We start from the raw sequence: 18,396 nt of genomic DNA, 5'->3' as shown, positions 1-18,396 counted from the left end.
CTGTAACCTCCTCCAGCCCCTACAACCCTCCCTATCTCTGTAACCTCCTCCAGCCCCTACAACCCTCCCTATCTCTGTAACCTCCTCCAGCCCCTACAACCCTCCCTATCTCTGTAACCCCCTCCAGCCCCTACAACCCTCCCTATCTCTGTAACCTCCTCCAGCCCCTACAACCCTCCCTATCTCTGTAATCTCCTCCAGCCCCTACAACCCTCCCTATCTCTGTAATCTCCTCCAGCCCCTACAACCCTCCCTATCTATGTAATATCCTCCAGCCCTACAACCCTCCCTATCTCTGTAACCTCCTCCAGCCCCTACAACCCTCCCTATCTATGTAATATCCTCCAGCCCTACAACCCTCCCTATCTCTGTAATCTCCTCCATCTCTTACAACCCTCCCAGATCTCCGCGCTCTTCCAATTCTGGCCTCTTGCACATCCCCCGATTTCCATCGCTCCACCTTTGACGGCCGTGCCTTCAGCTGCCTGGGCCCTGAGCTCTGGAATTCCCTCCCTAAACCTCTCCGCCTCTCTCTCCTCCTTTAAGACGCTCCTTAAAACCTCCCTCTTTGACCCAGCTTTTTGTCATCTGTCCTGATTTCTCCTTATGTGGCTCGGTGTCAAATTTGTGTCTTATAACACTCCTGTGAAGCGCCTCGGGATGTTTTACCACGTTAAAGGCGCTATATAGATACACGTTGTTGTTGTTGTTGTTGATCAGGGGAGATAGTTGGACTGTTGAGAGAGAACGTTTATTGAAATATTGCTCCACTGAATAAGGCATTAAGACAGGCAAAGAGTTTGGAAATTTACAGGCAATGCTTTATATCAGTAATTTTCATTAAACATCCAAAACATCGACAATCTTACAATCTTCACAGTGTGAAAAGATATATACAGCGACATAGGAACAGGAGGAGGCCATTCAGCCCCTCGAGCCTGTTACACAGGAACAGGAGGAGGCCATTCAGCCCCTCGAGCCTCTTACACAGGAACAGGAAGAGGCCATTCAGCCCCTCGAGCCTCTTACACAGGAACAGGAGGAGGCCATTCAGCCCCTCGAGCCTCTTACACAGGAACAGGAAGAGGCCATTCAGCCCCTCGAGCCTCTTACACAGGAACAGGAAGAGGCCATTCAGCCCATTGAGCCTGCTACGCAGGAACAGGAGGAGGCCGTTCAGCCCCTCGAGCCTCTTACACAGGAACAGGAGGAGGCCATTCAGCCCCTCGAGCCTGTTTCACAGGAACAGCAGGAGGCCATTCAGCCTCTCGAGCCTGTTACACAGGAACAGGAGGCCATTCAGCCCCTCGAGCCTCTTACACAGGAACAGGAGGAGGCCATTCAGCCCCTCGAGCCTGTTTCACAGGAACAGCAGGAGGCCATTCAGCCTCTCGAGCCTGTTACACAGGAACAGGAGGCCATTCAGCCCCTCGAGCCTGTTACACAGGAACAGGTGGAGGCCATTCAGCCCCTCGAGCCTGTTACACAGGAACAGGAGGAGGCCATTCAGCCCCTCGAGCCTGTTACACAGGAATAGGAGGAGGCCATTCAGCCCCTCGAGCCTGTTACACAAGAGCAGCAGGAGGAGGTCATTCAGCCCCTCGAGCCTGTTACACAGGAATAGGAGGAGGCCATTCAGCCCCTCGAGTCTGTTACACAACGACAGGAGGAGGCCATTCAGCCCCTCGAGCCTGTTACACAACAACAGGAGGAGGCCATTCAGCCCCTCGAGCCTGTTACACAGGAACAGGAGGAGACCATTCAGCCCCTCGAGCCTGTTACACAGGAACAGGAGGAGGCCATTCAGCCACTCGAGCCTGGTACACAGGAACAGGAGGAGCCCAGTCAGCCCCTCGAGCCTGTTACACAGGAACAGGAGGAGGCCATTCAGCCCCTCGAGCCTGTTACACAGGAACAGGAGGAGGCCATTCAGCCCCTCGAGCCTGTTACACAGGAACAGGAAGAGGCCATTCAGCCCATCGAGCCTATTACACAGGAGCAGGAAGAGGCCATTCAGCCCATCGAGCCTGTTACACAGGAACAGGAAGAGGCCGTTCAGCCCCTCAGCCTGTTACACAGGAACAGGAAGTGGCCATTCAGCCCATCGAGCCTATTACACAGGAACAGGAAGAGGCCATTCAGCACATTGAGCCCGTTACACAGGAACAGGAGGAGGCCATTCAGCCCCTTGAGCCTGTTACACAGGAGCAGGAGGAGGCCATTCAGTACCTTGAGCCTGTTACACAGGAACAGGAGGAGGCCATTCAGCCCCCTCGAGCCTCTTACACAGGAACAGGAGGAGGCCATTCAGCCCATCGAGCCTGTTACACAGGAACAGGAGGAGGCCGTTCAGCCCCTCGAGCCTGTTACACAGGAACAGGAAGTGGCCATTCAGCCCATCGAGCCTATTACACAGGAACAGGAAGAGGCCATTCAGCCCCTCGAGCCTGTTACACAGTAACAGGAGGAGGCCATTCATCTCCTCCAGCCTGTTACACAGGAACAGGAGGAGGCCATTCAGCCCCTTGAGCCTGTTACACAGGAACAGAAGGAGGCCATTCAGCCCCTCGAGCCTGTTACATAGCAACAGGAGGAGGCCATTTAGCCCACTCGATCCTGTTACACAGCAACAGGAGGAGGCCATTCAGCCCCCTCGAGTCTGTTACACAGGAACAGGAGGAGGCCATTCAGCCCCTCGAGCCTGTTACACAGGAACAGGAGGAGGCCCATTCAGCCCCTCGAGCCTGTTACACAGGAACAGGAGGAGGCCATTCAGCCCTCGAGTCTGTTACACAGGAACAGGAGGAGGCCATTCAGCCCCCTCGAGTCTATTACACAGGAACAGGAGGAGGCCATTCAGCCCCTCGCGCCTGTTACACAGGAACAGGAGGAGGCCCATTCAGCCCCCTCGAGTCTGTTACACAGGAACAGGAGGAGGCCATTCAGCCCCCTCGAGTCTGTTACACAGGAACAGGAGGAGGCCATTCAGCCCCTCGCGCCTGTTACACAGGAACAGGAGGAGGCCCATTCAGCCCCCTCGAGCCTGTTACACAGGAACAGGAGGAGGCCCATTCAGCCCCTCGCGCCTGTTACACAGGAACAGGAGGAGGCCCATTCAGCCCCCTCGAGCCTGTTACACAGGAACTGGAGGAGGCCATTCAGCCCCTCGAGCCTGTTACACAGGAACAGGAGGAGGCCCATTCAGCCCCTCGAGCCTGTTACACAGGAACAGGAGGAGGACATTCAGCCCTCGAGTCTGTTACACAGGAACAGGAGGAGGCCATTCAGCCCCCTCGAGTCTGTTACACAGGAACAGGAGGAGGCCATTCAGCCCCTCGCGCCTGTTACACAGGAACAGGAGGAGGCCATTCAGCCCCCTCGAGCCTGTTACACAGGAACAGGAGGAGGCCCATTCAGCCCCTCGCGCCTGTTACACAGGAACAGGAGGAGGCCCATTCAGCCCCCTCGAGCCTGTTACACAGGAACAGGAGGAGGCCATTCAGCCCCTCGAGCCTGTTACACAGGAACAGGAGGAGGCCCATTCAGCCCCTCGAGCCTGTTACACAGGAACAGGAGGAGGCCATTCAGCCCTCGAGTCTGTTACACAGGAACAGGAGGAGGCCATTCAGCCCCCTCGAGTCTGTTACACAGGAACAGGAGGAGGCCATTCAGCCCCTCGCGCCTGTTACACAGGAACAGGAGGAGGCCATTCAGCCCCCTCGAGCCTGTTACACAGGAACAGGAGGAGGCCATTCAGCCCCTCGCGCCTGTTACACAGGAACAGGAGGAGGCCCATTCAGCCCCCTCGAGTCTGTTACACAGGAACAGGAGGAGGCCCATTCAGCCCCCTCGAGCCTGTTACACAGGAACAGGAGGAGGCCCATTCAGCCCTCGCGCCTGTTACACAGGAACAGGAGGAGGCCCATTCAGCCCCCTCGAGTCTGTTACACAGGAACAGGAGGAGGCCCATTCAGCCCCCTCGAGCCTGTTACACAGGAACAGGAGGAGGTCCATTCAGCCCCTCGCGCCTGTTACACAGGAACAGGAGGAGGCCCATTCAGCCCCCTCGAGCCTGTTACACAGGAACAGGAGGAGGCCATTCAGCCCCTCGAGCCTGTTACACAGGAACAGGAGGAGGCCCATTCAGCCCCTCGAGCCTGTTACACAGGAACAGGAGGAGGCCATTCAGCCCTCGAGTCTGTTACACAGGAACAGGAGGAGGCCATTCAGCCCCCTCGAGTCTGTTACACAGGAACAGGAGGAGGCCATTCAGCCCCTCGCGCCTGTTACACAGGAACAGGAGGAGGCCATTCAGCCCCTCGAGCCTGTTACACAGGAACAGGAGGAGGCCATTCAGCCCTCGAGCCTGTTACACAGGAACAGGAGGAGGCCATTCAGCCCCTCGCGCCTGTTGCACAGGAACAGGAGGAGGCCCATTCAGCCCCCTCGAGTCTGTTACACAGGAACAGGAGGAGGCCATTCCGTCCCTCGAGCCTGTTACACAGGAACAGGAGGAGGCCCATTCAGCCCCTCGAGCCTGTTACATAGTGTTGTCCTAAACCTACTTCTGCTTGTTCACTTGAGTAATAACGAATTCAGTCTTCTTGTGATAAACATTTTATTCGTTAACTTCAGCATAAAAAGCAATTTACAAAGTGGAGTATAGTCACAGATAGAACACGCGGGCCTAGGCATTGGGCCTTTTCGTGCTGCTTGAACAGCCTTACATTTATAGACGTGTGAGGGGAGAGGAGTGAGAGGGAGAAGTATGAATGGTGTGGGGAGTTGGGGGTTGGGGGTTAGAGGGGTGAGGGGTTAGAGAGGGTGAGGGGTTAGAGAGGGTGAGGGGTTAGAGAGGGTGAGGGGTTAGAGGGGTGAGGGGTTAGAGGGGGTGAGGGGTTAGAGAGGGTGAGGGGTTAGAGGGGTGAGGGGTTAGAGAGGGTGAGGGGTTAGAGGGGTGAGGGGTTAGAGGGGGTGAGGGGTTAGAGAGGGTGAGGGGTTAGAGGGGTGAGGGGTTAGAGAGGGTGAGGGGTTAGAGGGGTGAGGGGTTAGAGGGGGTGAGGGGTTAGAGAGGGTGAGGGGTTAGAGGGGTGAGGGGTTAGAGAGGGTGAGGGGTTAGAGGGGGTGAGGGGTTAGAGAGGGTGAGGGGTTAGAGGGGGTGAGGGGTTAGAGAGGGTGAGGGGTTAGAGGGGTGAGGGGTTAGAGGGGTGAGGGGTTAGAGGGGGTGAGGGGTTAGAGGGGTGAGGGGTTAGACGGGGTGAGGGGTTAGAGAGGGTGAGGGGTTAGAGGGGGTGAGGGGTTAGAGAGGGTGAGGGGTTAGAGGGGTGAGGGGTTAGAGGGGGTGAGGGGTTAGAGAGGGTGAGGGGTTAGAGAGGGTGAGGGGTTAGAGGGGTGAGGGGTTAGAGGGGTGAGGGGTTAGAGGGGGTGAGGGGTTAGAGGGGGTGAGGGGTTAGAGGGGTGAGGGGTTAGAGAGGGTGAGGGGTTAGAGAGGGTGAGGGGTTAGAGGGGTGAGGGGTTAGAGGGGTGAGGGGTTAGAGGGGGTGAGGGGTTAGAGAGGGTGAGGGGTTAGAGGGGGTGAGGGGTTAGAGAGGGTGAGGGGTTAGAGGGGTGAGGGGTTAGAGGGGGTGAGGGGTTAGAGAGGGTGAGGGGTTAGAGGGGTGAAGGGTTAGAGGGGGTGAGGGGTTAGAGAGGGTGAGGGGTTAGAGGGGTGAGGGTTTAGAGGGGTGAGGGGTTAGAGGGGTGAGGGGTTAGAGAGGGTGAGGGGTTAGAGAGGGTGAGGGGTTAGAGGGGTGAGGGGTTAGAGAGGGTGAGGGGTTAGAGGGGTGAGGGGTTAGAGAGGGTGAGGGGTTAGAGAGGGTGAGGGGTTAGAGGGGTGAGGGGTTAGAGAGGGTGAGGGGTTAGACAGTATGATCCAGCAGACGGAGTGAATACACACGCTGAAGATGGGCTGCTGAGATTTTAGTGTTTTTAGTGTCTAAAGTGGGGAAAAAAAGTTTCATTTCATTTCAATTTTTAAAAGGTTTTAAAATTAAATTTAGTTCTAGTTAAGTTAGTTTAGTTTAGTTTAGTTTAAGTTTAGATTAGTCTAGACAAAGTAGAGAAGGAAAAGACCGCCAGAAAGACTACCAAAGAAAAAAAAACCCAGAGGAAAATAGAGGAAAAAAAAGCCAAAGCAAAAAAAAAAAAAGAAACAAGAGAAGAACTACACAAACCAGTGAACGGCAGCCACACGGGGCTTCAGCAGCGGTGGTTGAGTCGGCGGCATCGGGACCGAGTTCGAGGAGGCGAGGTGACTCGGGCCGCAGCCCAGCGGTCCAGCAACCGGCACAGCCGAGGGGACTCGGGCCGCATCCCAGAAATCAGAACGCAGCCCGGCAACGGGCACAGCGGAGAGGACTCGGGCCGCATCCCAGAAATCGGCACAGCCGAGGAGATCCGGAACGCAGCCCGGCAATCGGCACAGCGGAGAGGACTCGGGCCGCATCCCAGAAATCGGCACAGCCGAGGAGATTCGGAACGCAGCCCGGAAATCCAGCAATCAGCACAGCCGAGGGGACTCGGGCCACAGCCCAACAATCCAGCACGGGAAAGGCCCGAGGAGCCAGGCCGAAACAGAGGCCCAGAGACCTCTGAGGGGGAGGGGAACAGCCCGAAGGCACCGGGAAACAGCGGCTCACAGGCTCAGACCTGAGAAGGGTGAACCCAGGAGCCGAGGCCCAGGGACCACGGGGTCGGAGAGGGGGACCGGGAAAGTTCGCGAACAGGGAGAGGGTAACACCAAACCCGGGGCCCCAGAAAAGCTTATTCTAAGATCAACAATACTTTACCAAAAATGAGCGAATCAGAAGATCCACAACAGCCCCGCTTCCAGATTCCCCCCAACACCACAAAAAAAGCTATAAAAACGATCAAGCATGCTCAGATGAGAGAAAAACCAGAAACTCTCTTTACTGACTGTTACAACAATGGGACAAAAAGTAACCTCATATTCTACTCAGACCAGCCAGCGGCTTGGATCAGAGCAATAAAATCACACTATACCAGTGTTAAGCTAAAAAATACCGCAAATGGGTCCATAATGAAAATTAACACACCAGGAGACAGTTCAATCACGACTGTCAACGCGTACAATACCGGAACAATATTAGTGCAAGGCAACCTCGACAAATTTGCAACGGCCTTCAGGACACTGAAAAGATCAACTACGAGGGGAATGAACAGCCCCAGAGTGGCCCGCACTCCCCCCAACATTGACAACTTACCAGGAGAAAATCTGCATGGTCAAGGGATGAACGAGCCACACAGTTCAAACCAGACACTAACCCCGGGGAACCACAGCCACACGATACAACTGACAAACCCCAGCATAACTACCACGGAGGAAGCCACACATAGTTCCCCTACCATTCCCAGCTCACCAAGAGAAGAGCAGCATAGCCAGGAAGTGAGTGAGCCTTCCAGGGCCGACCAGCTTAGCCAGGAAGTGAGTGAGCCTTCCAGGGCCGACCAGACACATACCCCGGGATCACACAGCCAGATACAACCAAAAGATAAATTTAATCAATTAGAGATAGAGATGGTTAAACTTAGAGAGGAGGTCCTCAAATTGAATGACGAACAAAAGCAAGAGAGGGAGAGACACAAGAGAGAGCTGAATAGACTTGATAACCAGGTGAATCTACTTAAGAATCAGGTGAAAGAGCTGCAGGAAAAAGAAGAGAGCCATAGAGGAGAGAAAACACCATTAGACCAGCAACCAGAGACTAGAGATAAGACAAGACAGAGCCGGACGGAACGGCTGCACTCCCACACGGAACAAAAGCAACAGACACACAATACAAGGGGTGCCACACAGACCGACCAGCATACTGACTCGCAATCTTCCCCCACCACCGTGGAACCACAAGCGAGCCGCTCACAAGAGGTACGCACACACCAGACACCCCAGCCCAGCACACACACTATGAGTCCAGGCGAAAGCCACCAGACAGTAAACACAAACAAGGCTGACGTCATAATACTCATAGACTCAAATGGGAAATTTCTATGGGAGAAAAAGCTCTTCCCTAGAAGTAAAGTAGAAAAGATTTGGTGCCCAACAACAGACAGAGCCATGGGATGGCTGACCAAAGCCAGATTAGGCTCCCCCCAACACATAATAATACACACGGGCACAAATGACCTAAAGGCCAAACAGAAAGAGGTAGCAACATCGCTCAGAGCAATGATTAGGAAGGCAAGCAGTACATTTCCAAACACTAGAATCACTGTTTCCACAATATTGCCGAGAACAGACTTCAACAACAACACAATTCATGAGATAAATGCCAGCATAGCAACAGAATGCGAATCAAACCACAACGTACACCTGGCCCAACACCCCACCCTCGATGAAGAATGTCTTTACGACCACGTCCACATCCAAAGGCAAAAAATATCGATCTTTGCTAAAGCCCTGAAGGACGTCGCTTTTAACCGGGTCCATACCCATACTCCAAGAGGACCCCCCCCCGACCACCAGAGATCAGCGGGGTACATATCAGGAACACTACAAAGACCACCACCGCACCAACCGAGACCAGAGAGGATCAACAATATCAGACCTGCACCACTCCTGTCCCACAGGGGAATAGGACCGCTACCAGCCAGACAGAGGGAGAGATGCACAGGACGTACGCAATACCTCAGACAGAAACAATCCATTAAGAGACAATAAGCAGATGTGCAGCAGCATCTACTTCCGCCTTATGGATCAAGGACTAATTAATAGAAAGAACTGTAACCAAATTGTATTAACTTTTGTAGACAACTGGGGTGATCTTTTTTTTCCCCACACTTAGACACGACAAACACGTACCACTCTTTAACCTATCATAGAAAAAGATAAAACTTAACATGAAATCCTTATATATTTCGACCTGGAATATCCAAGGTCTACGCTCTTCAGTGCGAGAAGTGAAGAGTAGGACCCCAGAGTTCATAGAGGAAACTAAAGATCTAGATATTATCATTTTACAGGAAACTTGGTATAAAGGAAAAGGACACACCGGCTGTCCCCAAGGGTACACTGAGCTAGTGGTCCCCTCCAATAAATTACCAAGTGTAACCCAAGGCAGCGACTCCGGAGGCATACTGATCTGGTTTAAAACAGAACTTAAGAATTACATCAAATTTATAAAAAAGGGTGAAAACCATATGTGGCTCAAACTTGAGAGGGAGATTATCTCAAACACCCAAGATGTTTACATTTGCGCACTTTATATCCCTCCAATCGATTCCCCGTACTACAAAGAGGACGCCTTCTCCAACATGGAGGGGGAAATTATCCAATACCAGGCCCAGGGGAACGTGTTGATCTGTGGGGACCTCAATTCAAGAACGGGCGAAGAACCAGACTTCACCAATAATCAGGGAAACAATTACGTATTCGGGAATAACCACTTTGACATCCCTTCCCTTCCATACAGGCATAACTGCGACAAGCAGTCAAATACCAACGGTAAACAGCTACTACAGCTCTGTCGAAACCTGGGTCTGTACATTGTCAATGGTAGGTTCATAGGAGACCTCCTAGGAAGATCGACCTACTGCTCACCTCTTGGCTGCAGCACAGTAGACTATATGATTACAGACTTGGACCCATCCTCTTTCAGAGCATTCACAGTCAAACCACAAACAACACTGTCAGATCACAGCCAAATTACTATGTTTCTCAAAAAGACAGAAACAAACAACATAGAAACACAACCCAGTAAACTGTACAACACCAAAAAATCGTACAGATGGGCCAAAAATGACACGGAAAAATACCAGAAAACAATTAGCAATGCATCAACTCAAGCTCTCTTTGACACCTTTCTGGATAACATATACACTCACAATAAAGAAGGCGTAAACCGGGCAGTTAGTAAACTAAACAATATTTTTGATAATTTGGCAACAAATGCAAACTTGAAAGCTCGCAAGAACAAACCCAAAACAAAAAACTATGAAAAATGGTTTGACCATGATTGCCATAACATGAGGAAAAAACTTAGAAAACTATCAAACCAAAAACACAGACATCCAGAAAACGAGGAATTACGCCTTACTTATTGTCAGACGCTAACACAATACAGAAACACACTCAGGACCAAAAAAGAGCAATTTATTAAGAATACACTCAGCTCCATGGAGGAATCCATTGAGTCGAATTGTTTCTGGGACAACTTGAAAACACTACACAAAAAACAACACGACGATTTGTCCATTCAAAATGGGGACACATGGGTAAACCACTTTGAAAAATTATACCAGAAAAACACACTAAGACCAGAGCAACACCAAATACGCAAAAAACTGGAAAAGCTTGAAATGGCCATAAAAGATAACCAAAACCCGCTAGACACCATAATAACAGAAAAAGAACTTCTTGAAAAACTCAAGGACCTGCGACCAGGAAAAGCTTGCGGGACAGACGGCATACTAAACGAGATGATTAAACACGCAGACGACAAACTGAAACTGGCTATCCTAAAACTCTTCAACTTGGTTCTGAGTGTCGGTTATTTCCCTGACATCTGGAACAAAGGACTCATAACACCCATATACAAAAGTGGGGACAAAATCGACCCAAACAACTATCGAGGCATCTGTGTAAACAGTAACCTGGGGAAGGTATTCTGTAGCATCATAAACAAAAGACTTATAAACTTCCTTGAAGAGCACAATGTCTTGAGTAAAAGCCAAATTGGATTCCTGCCAAACTATAGAACATCCGATCATATCTTCACCCTACAGACCCTAATTGACAAACACGTTCACCATAACAAAAGCAAAATCTACGCATGCTTTGTAGATTTCCAGAAGGCTTTCGACTCCATCTGGCATGACGGTTTATTCCTGAAACTTATCGAAAGCGGGGTAGGAGGGAAAACATATGATGTAATTAAATCAATGTATACAAACAATAAATGTGCAGTTAAAATTGGAGACAAACAAACAAAATACTTCCCACAGGGGCGGGGGGTGACGCAGGGCTCGCCAATCTCACCGACACTCTTTAATATTTACATTAATGGATTGGCAAAACTACTTGAACAATCTACAGCACCCGGCCTCACCCTATATGAATCCAAGGTTAAATTCCTCCTCTATGCCGACGACCTGGTTCTGCTGTCACCAACTAAGGAGGGTCTACAGCAGAACCTGGACCTGCTGGAGTCGTACTGCCAGACTTGGGCCCTGACAATAAATCCCCAAAAAACCAAAGTCCTTGTGTTCCAGCAAAGATCCAAACAACATGGACCCACAATAAATTTCACAGTAGGAACAACCAAAATTGAACAAACCACTCACTACACATACTTGGGCTTAAAAATCAGTTCTACGGGAAACTTCAAACTGGCTGTGAATGAACTGAAAGAGAAAGCAAGAAGGGCTTTCTATGCCATCAAAAAATCAATCCAAATAGAAATCCCAATTAGCATTTGGCTCAAAATTTTCAAATCAGTAATTGAACCAATTGCACTCTATGGCAGTGAGGTCTGGGGACCACTAACACAACAAGATTTTGCAAAATGGGACAAACACCCAATTGAGATCCTACATGCGGAATTCTGTAAAAGTATCCTCCGGACTCAAAGGAAAACAGTAAACAACGCATGCAGGGCGGAACTAGGCCAATACCCATTAATAATCACTATCCAAAAAAGAGCCACCAAATTTTGGAATCACCTACAAATGAGCAACCCCCAATGCTATCACTACGGCGCCCTGAAATGCCAAGAGCTGACCATAAAGAAGAATACCCTCAGTCAACTAGTCCTGGGACTCAATAAAGTAACTAATAACAATACTAACAATAACCAGTCCCAGGACAGTGACAGGGTAACACAAAGAATTCGACCCAACACAATCGTCGCTAAGCAAAAGGAAAAATATCTGTCATATTGGGCAGAAACAACAAAAACCCAAAGCAAACTCAATTGCTACTTGGCCCTAAACAGACAATACAACATAGCTGATTACCTGACCATGGTAAAGGATAACAAACTGAGAAGAACCTTGACAAGGTACAGACTTAGCGAACATAGCCTAGCGATCGAAAAAGGCAGAAACAGGCAGACCAGGCTGCCAAGAGAAGACAGGATATGCTCTCACTGCAGTCAGGGAGTAGTTGAGACAGAGATGCACTTCCTCACAGCCTGTGGAAAATATCAGGGCATCAGAGAGAATTTCTACCAAAAATTCCCACAAATATGCCCTGAATTCAGAAATCTGACTGACAACCAAAAACTCCCATTCCTACTGGGGGAGGAGAGAAGCTGTGTAACACTGGCGGCACACTATGTTACAGCTTGCCATGAACAGAGGGACAACCAGTAAACTAAGACAAGAGTATATATAAACAAGGCGAATGTATATTTATAAACTCAGGGATATACCTGTTTATACACTGTATGAATGGAACAGCGTTTATGTGTTCAACCATAAATGTATTTTGATGCTTTGGCAACATAAGATGTACCTTATCATGCCAATAAAGCGATTTGTATTGTATTGTATTGTATAGAGAGGGTGAGGGGTTAGAGGGGTGAGGGGTTAGAGGGGTGAGGGGTTAGAGGGGTTTAGAGGGGTGAGGGGTTAGAGGGGGTGAGGGGTTAGAGGGGTTAGAGGGGTGAGGGGTTAGAGGGGTGAGGGGGTGAGGGGTTAGAGGGGGTGAGGGGTTAGAGGGGGTGAGGGGTTAGAGGGGGTGAGGGGTTAGAGGGGGTGAGGGGTTAGAGGGGTGAGGGGGGTGAGGGGTTAGAGGGGTGAGGGGTTAGAGGGGTTTAGAGGGGTGAGGGGTTAGAGGGGGTGAGGGGTTAGAGGGGTTAGAGGGGTGAGGGGTTAGAGTGGTTAGAGGGGTGAGGGGTTAGAGGGGTGAGGGGTTAGAGGGGGTGAGGGGTTAGAGGGGTGAGGGGTTAGAGGGGTGAGGGGTTAGAGGGGTGAGGGGTTAGAGGGGGTGAGGCGTTAGAGGGGTTTAGAGGGGTGAGGGGTTAGAGGGGGTGAGGGGTTAGAGGGGGTGAGGGGTTAGAGGGGTGAGGGGTTAGAGTGGTTAGAGGGGTGAGGGGTTAGAGGGGTTAGAGGGGTGAGGGGTTAGAGGGGTGAGGGGTTAGAGGGGGTGAGGGGTTAGAGGGGTGAGGGGTTAGAGTGGTTAGAGGGGTGAGGGGTTAGGGGGTGAGGGGTTAGAGGGGTGAGGGGTTAGAGGGGTTTAGAGGGGTGAGGGGTTAGAGGGGTGAGGGGTTAGAGTGGTTAGAGGGGTGAGGGGTTAGAGGGGTGAGGGGTTAGAGGGGGTGAGGGGTTAGAGGGGTGAGGGGTTAGAGGGGTGAGGGGTTAGAGGGGGTGAGGCGTTAGAGGGGTTTAGAGGGGTGAGGGGTTAGAGGGGGTGAGGGGTTAGAGGGGGTGAGGGGTTAGAGGGGTGAGGGGTTAGAGTGGTTAGAGGGGTGAGGGGTTAGAGGGGTTAGAGGGGTGAGGGGTTAGAGGGGTGAGGGGTTAGAGGGGGTGAGGGGTTAGAGGGGTGAGGGGTTAGAGTGGTTAGAGGGGTGAGGGGTTAGGGGGTGAGGGGTTAGAGGGGTGAGGGGTTAGAGGGGTTTAGAGGGGTGAGGGGTTAGAGGGGGTGAGGGGTTAGAGGGGTTAGAGGGGTGAGGGGTTAGAGGGGTGAGGGGTTAGAGGGGTTGAGGGGTTAGAGTGGTTAGAGGGGTTAGAGGGGTTAGAGGGGTTAGAGTGGTTAGAGGGGGTGAGGGGTGAGGGGTTAGAGGGGGTGAGGAGTTAGAGGGGTGAGGGGTTAGAGGGGGTGAGGGGTGAGGGGTTTAGGGTGTGAGGGCTTGGGGTTGGTCAGGTGGGATTCAGGAGGATTTATTGCAGAAGCACCCGATGAGACCCCCGCCTCCCACCAGAAAGACAAAGATCCCCAAAGCGGTCAGAAGCCAGACCCACCAGGGGGTTATGGAATAAACGATCAGACCACCGGTGCCGTCTGACTTCAGCCCCACCTTCACTCCCTTGTAGCCTGTCGAGTCGAGGGTGTATCTGTTCCCTCCTGACGAGCCTGTGATTTTGAACTTCTTATAAGGCGGGATCAAGACCTCCTGTTGCGACGGTTTGACCGAGAACCTTTGGAGGTCGACACCGTACGATGTGCTTATTTCAAAGAAAGGGTTTGTCCCAAACCTCTTAGCCTCTGCCTCACTGAAGGAAGTGGAGGCAAATATTCCGAACCTCATCTCTGTGTCCAGCATCCCAGGGATCTGACTCTCTGTCCCCCGATACACCAGCCGCCCAATGGAGCTGTTTCTCAACTCTTCCAGGGTGACAGATAGAAGGTAGTGAAAGCTCTTCAGGTTAAAGCAGGCATTGTATATGTTGAGGTCACCGCCATAGCTTCGAACCTCTTTGTTCAAGCTTCTGTACAAAAAACCCGGAATGGTGTAGGCGGTCATGGCGATGACATGCGCCTCTCGGAGACCACCAGGCAGTTTGAGATTCTTCTGTTTCCAACTGGTTTTGGCTCGTTCCCAGATATCCTTAAATGACTTGTCAATCTCCAGCTTTGTCTGCAGGGATCTTATCGCCAAGTCATCGGACGCCTTGCTCCGAGAGAAGTACAAGGCGGCAGAATTTTCTTCCATGTTCAACTCTGTGCTTTCAGTTAGAATCTGACAATCTATACCCTCAGGATTCACTGGTAAACTGACCAGACTCGTACCGGCCAATCAGAAAGAAGGAAATCCAATTTATACCGTGCATTTTCGACCTCAGGCTGTGCCACAGCGCTTCACAGCCAATGAAGTACTTTTGAAGTGAAGTCACCTGAGAGGGCAGACGGGGCCTCGGTTTAAGGTCTTATCCGACAGTGCAGCACTCCCTCAGTACTGCCCCTCCGACAGTGCGGCGCTCCCTCAGTACTGCCCCTTCAACAGTGCGGCGCTCCCTCAGTACTGCCCCTCCGACAGTGCGGCGCTCCCTCAGTACTGCCCCTCCGACAGTGCAGTGCTCCCTCAGTACTGCCCCTCCGACAGTGCAGCGCTCCCTCAGTACTGTCCCTCCGACAGTGCGGCGCTCCCTCAGTTCTGCCCCTCCGACAGTGCGGCGTTCTCTCAGCACTGCCCCTCCGACAGTGCAGCGCTCCCTCAGTACTGCCCCTCCGACAGTGCAGTGCTCCCTCAGTACTGCCCCTCCGACAGTGCAGCGCTCCCTCAGTACTGTCCCTCCGACAGTGCGGCGCTCCCTCAGTTCTGCCCCTCCGACAGTGCGGCGTTCTCTCAGCACTGCCCCTCCGACAGTGCAGCGCTCCCTCAGTACTGCCCCTCCGACAGTGCGACGCTCCCTCAGTACTGACGCTCCGACAGTGCAGCACTCCCTCAGTACTGCCCCTCCAACAGTGCAGCGCTCCCTCAGTACTGCCCCTCCGACAGTGCAGCCCTCCATCAGTACTGCTCCTCTGAAAGTGCAGCTCTCCCTCAGTACTGCCCCTCCGACAGTGCAGCTCTCCCTCAGTACTGCCCCTCTGGCAGTGTAGCGCTCCCTCAGTACAGCCCCTCCGACAGTGCAGCACTCCCTCAGTACTGCCCCTCCAACAGTGCAGCACTCCCTCAGTACTGCCACTCTGACAGTGGAGCGCCCCTCACTATCGCCCCTCCAACAGTGCAGCGCTCCCTCATTACTGCCCCTCCGACAGTGTAGCGCTCCCTCAGTACTGCCCCTCTGACAGTGCAGCGCTCCCTCAGTACTGCCCCTCTGACAGTGCGGCGCTCCCTCAGTACTGCCCCTCCGACAGTGCAACACTGCCTCAGTACTAACCCTCTGACAGTGCAGCGTTCCCTCAGTACTGCCCCTCCGACAGTGCAGCACTCCCTCAGTACTGACCCTCCGACAGCGCAGCGCTCCCTCAGTACTGCCCATCCGACAGTGCAGCTCTCCCTCAGTACTGCCCCTCTGACAGTGCAGCGTTCCCTCAGTACTGCCCCTCCGACAGTGCAGCACTCCCTCAGTACTGAACCTCCAACAGTGCAGCGCTCCCTCAGTACTGCCCCTCCGACAGTGCGGCGCTCCCTCAGTACTGCCCCTCCGACAGTGTGGCGCTCCCTCAGTATGCCCCTCCGACAGTGCAGCGCTCCCTCAGTACTAACCATCCGACAGTGCAGCGCTCCCTCTGTACTGACTCTCCGACAGTGCAGCACTCCCTCAGTCCTAACCATCCGACATTGCAGCGCACCGTCTGTACTGACTCTCCGACAGTGCAGCACTCCCTCAGTACTAACCCTCCGACAGTGCAGCGCTCCCTCAGTACTGCCCCTCCGACAGTGCAGCGCTCCCTCAGTACTGCCCCTCCGACAGTGCGGCGCTCCTGCAGTACTGCCCCTCCGACAGTGCGGCGCTCCCTCAGTACTGCCCCTCCGACAGAGTAGCACTGCCTCAGTACTGCTCCTCCGACAGTGCAGCGCTCCCTCAGTACTGCCCCTCCGACAGTGCGGCGCTCCTGCAGTACTGCCCCTCCGACAGTGCAGCGCTCCCTCAGTACTGCCCCTCCGACAGTGCAGCGCTCCCTCAGTACTGCCCCTCCGACAGTGCGGCGCTCCTGCAGTACTGCCCCTCCGACAGTGCAGCGCTCCCTCAGTACTGCTCCTCCTACAGTGCGGCGCTCCCTCAGTACTGCCCCTACGACAGTGCAGCACTCCCTCAGTACTGGGCAACCAGGGATTGTCAGCCTGGGATTATGGGGCTTGAGTTTCTGGAGTGGAGAATCTGGAACCCACGACCATCTGACTCAGAGGCGAGAGAGAGAGAGACTGAGACCCACTGAGCCACGACTGACAGGTAGGAAAGAAAGTCATTGATCGGGAAGATATGTAGCAGTAGAGGACAAAAGGTTTGGGGAATTGAAGTCAGTGTTGAGGTACTCACAGGACGTCAGGAACAGAATGTGAAACAGCCATTCCATCTTTACTTCAACACAAAGATTTCGGCAATAAACCAACTCGTCTTCACAATCAGGTACACTCTGCAAGAAATTAGTCGCTCAGCAGAATTATTGTAATCCACGTGACAAAGTGAAACCACCGCCTCCTATCATAAACTTGTCAATCTCGCATCTCACACATCTGAATGTTCTGTGGGCAATGAATAAGTACGCTCTGTCTCATCATCCTCTCCACTTTAAACAACTTCTCACGGTCAACATGCAAACATGCTGAACCTTGGTTAGAGCGCACTCGGGGTACCATTTACAGTTTTCGGCTCCATATCTTACTTGGAGCACTGTGCACAGTTCGGGTCTCCATATCACACTTGGAGCACTGTGCACAGTTCTGGTCTCCATATCACACTTGGAGCACTGTGCACAGTTCTGGTCTCCATATCACACTTGGAGCACTGTGCACAGTTCTGGTCTCCTTATCACACTTGGAGTTACTGTGCACAGTTAGAAACATAGAAACATAGAAGATAGGAGCAGGAGTCGGCCATTCGGCCCCTCGAGCCTGCTCCGCCATTCAATGCGATCATGGCTGATCATCCAAATTCAGTACCCGGTCCATGCTTTCTCCCCATACCCCTTGATCCCTTTAGCCTTAAGAAATATATCAAACTCCTTTTTGAATATATTTAATGAATTGGCCTCTACTGCCTTCTGTGGTAGAGAATTCCACAGGTTCACCACTCTCTGGGTGAAGAAATTCCTCCTCATTTCTGTCCTAAATGGCTTATCCCTTATCATTAGACTGTGACCCCTGGTTCTGGACTCCCTGACCATCGGGAACATCCTTCCTGCATCTAGTCTGTCCAGTCCTGTCAGAATTTTATAAGTTTCAATGAGATCCCCTCTCATTCTTCTAAACTCCAGCGAGTACAAGTCCAATCAACCCAATCTCTCCTCATACGTCATTCCTGCCATCCCAGGTATCAGTCTAGTGAATCTTCGCTGAACTCCCTCCATGGCAAGAACATCCTTCCTCAGATAAGGCGACCAAAACCGCACACAATACTCAAGATGTGGTCTCACCAAGGCCCTGTACAACTGCAGCAAGACATCCTTGTTCCTGTACTCAAACCCTCTCGCTACAAAGGCCAACATACCATTTGCCTTCTTAACCGCCTGCTGCACCTGCATGCTTACCTTCAGCGACTGGTGCACAAGGACACCCAGGTCTCGTTGCACTTCCCCTTCTCCCAATCTATTGCCATTCAGTTAATACTCTGCCTTCCTGTTTTTGCCACCAAAGTGGATAGCCTTGCATTTATCCACATTATACTGCATCTGCCATGCTTCTGCCCAATCACCCAACCTGTCCAAATCATCCTGGAGTTTCTTGGCATCCTCCTCACAGCACACACGCCCACTCAGCTTTGTGTCATCTGAAAATTTGGAGATATTACATC

At 52.2% G+C, this 18,396-nt stretch overlaps 2 protein-coding genes across 2 annotated transcripts in view; both read right to left on the bottom strand.

The window, feature by feature from the left end:
- The window catches only part of LOC147092203 (uncharacterized), a 27,948-nt gene extending 10,941 nt beyond the window's left edge, over positions 1-17,007 (bottom strand). The window contains exon 1 of the mRNA XM_085975633.1: positions 16,924-17,007. Within this exon, the coding sequence (XP_085831759.1) occupies positions 16,924-16,955 (32 nt within the window). The 5' untranslated portion in view covers positions 16,956-17,007. The remainder of the gene's footprint in view (positions 1-16,923) is intronic.
- On the bottom strand, positions 13,760-14,678 carry LOC147092204 (ecto-ADP-ribosyltransferase 5-like). Its single transcript, XM_085975631.1, has one exon. It carries the CDS (start codon positions 14,646-14,648, stop codon positions 13,866-13,868), a length of 783 nt encoding a protein of 260 aa, XP_085831757.1. The 5' UTR covers positions 14,649-14,678; the 3' UTR covers positions 13,760-13,865.
- Positions 17,008-18,396: the final 1,389 nt, after the last annotated feature.

This window comes from Somniosus microcephalus, unplaced genomic scaffold, assembly GCF_052327205.1.
Source record: "Somniosus microcephalus isolate GS21.2 unplaced genomic scaffold, FLI_Smic_1.0 unresolved_chr2, whole genome shotgun sequence".
In the NCBI taxonomy this organism is placed as follows: domain Eukaryota; kingdom Metazoa; phylum Chordata; class Chondrichthyes; order Squaliformes; family Somniosidae; genus Somniosus; species Somniosus microcephalus.
Note: the sequence above shows the minus strand (reverse complement) of the source record. Positions and strands in the feature narration are given on the sequence as shown.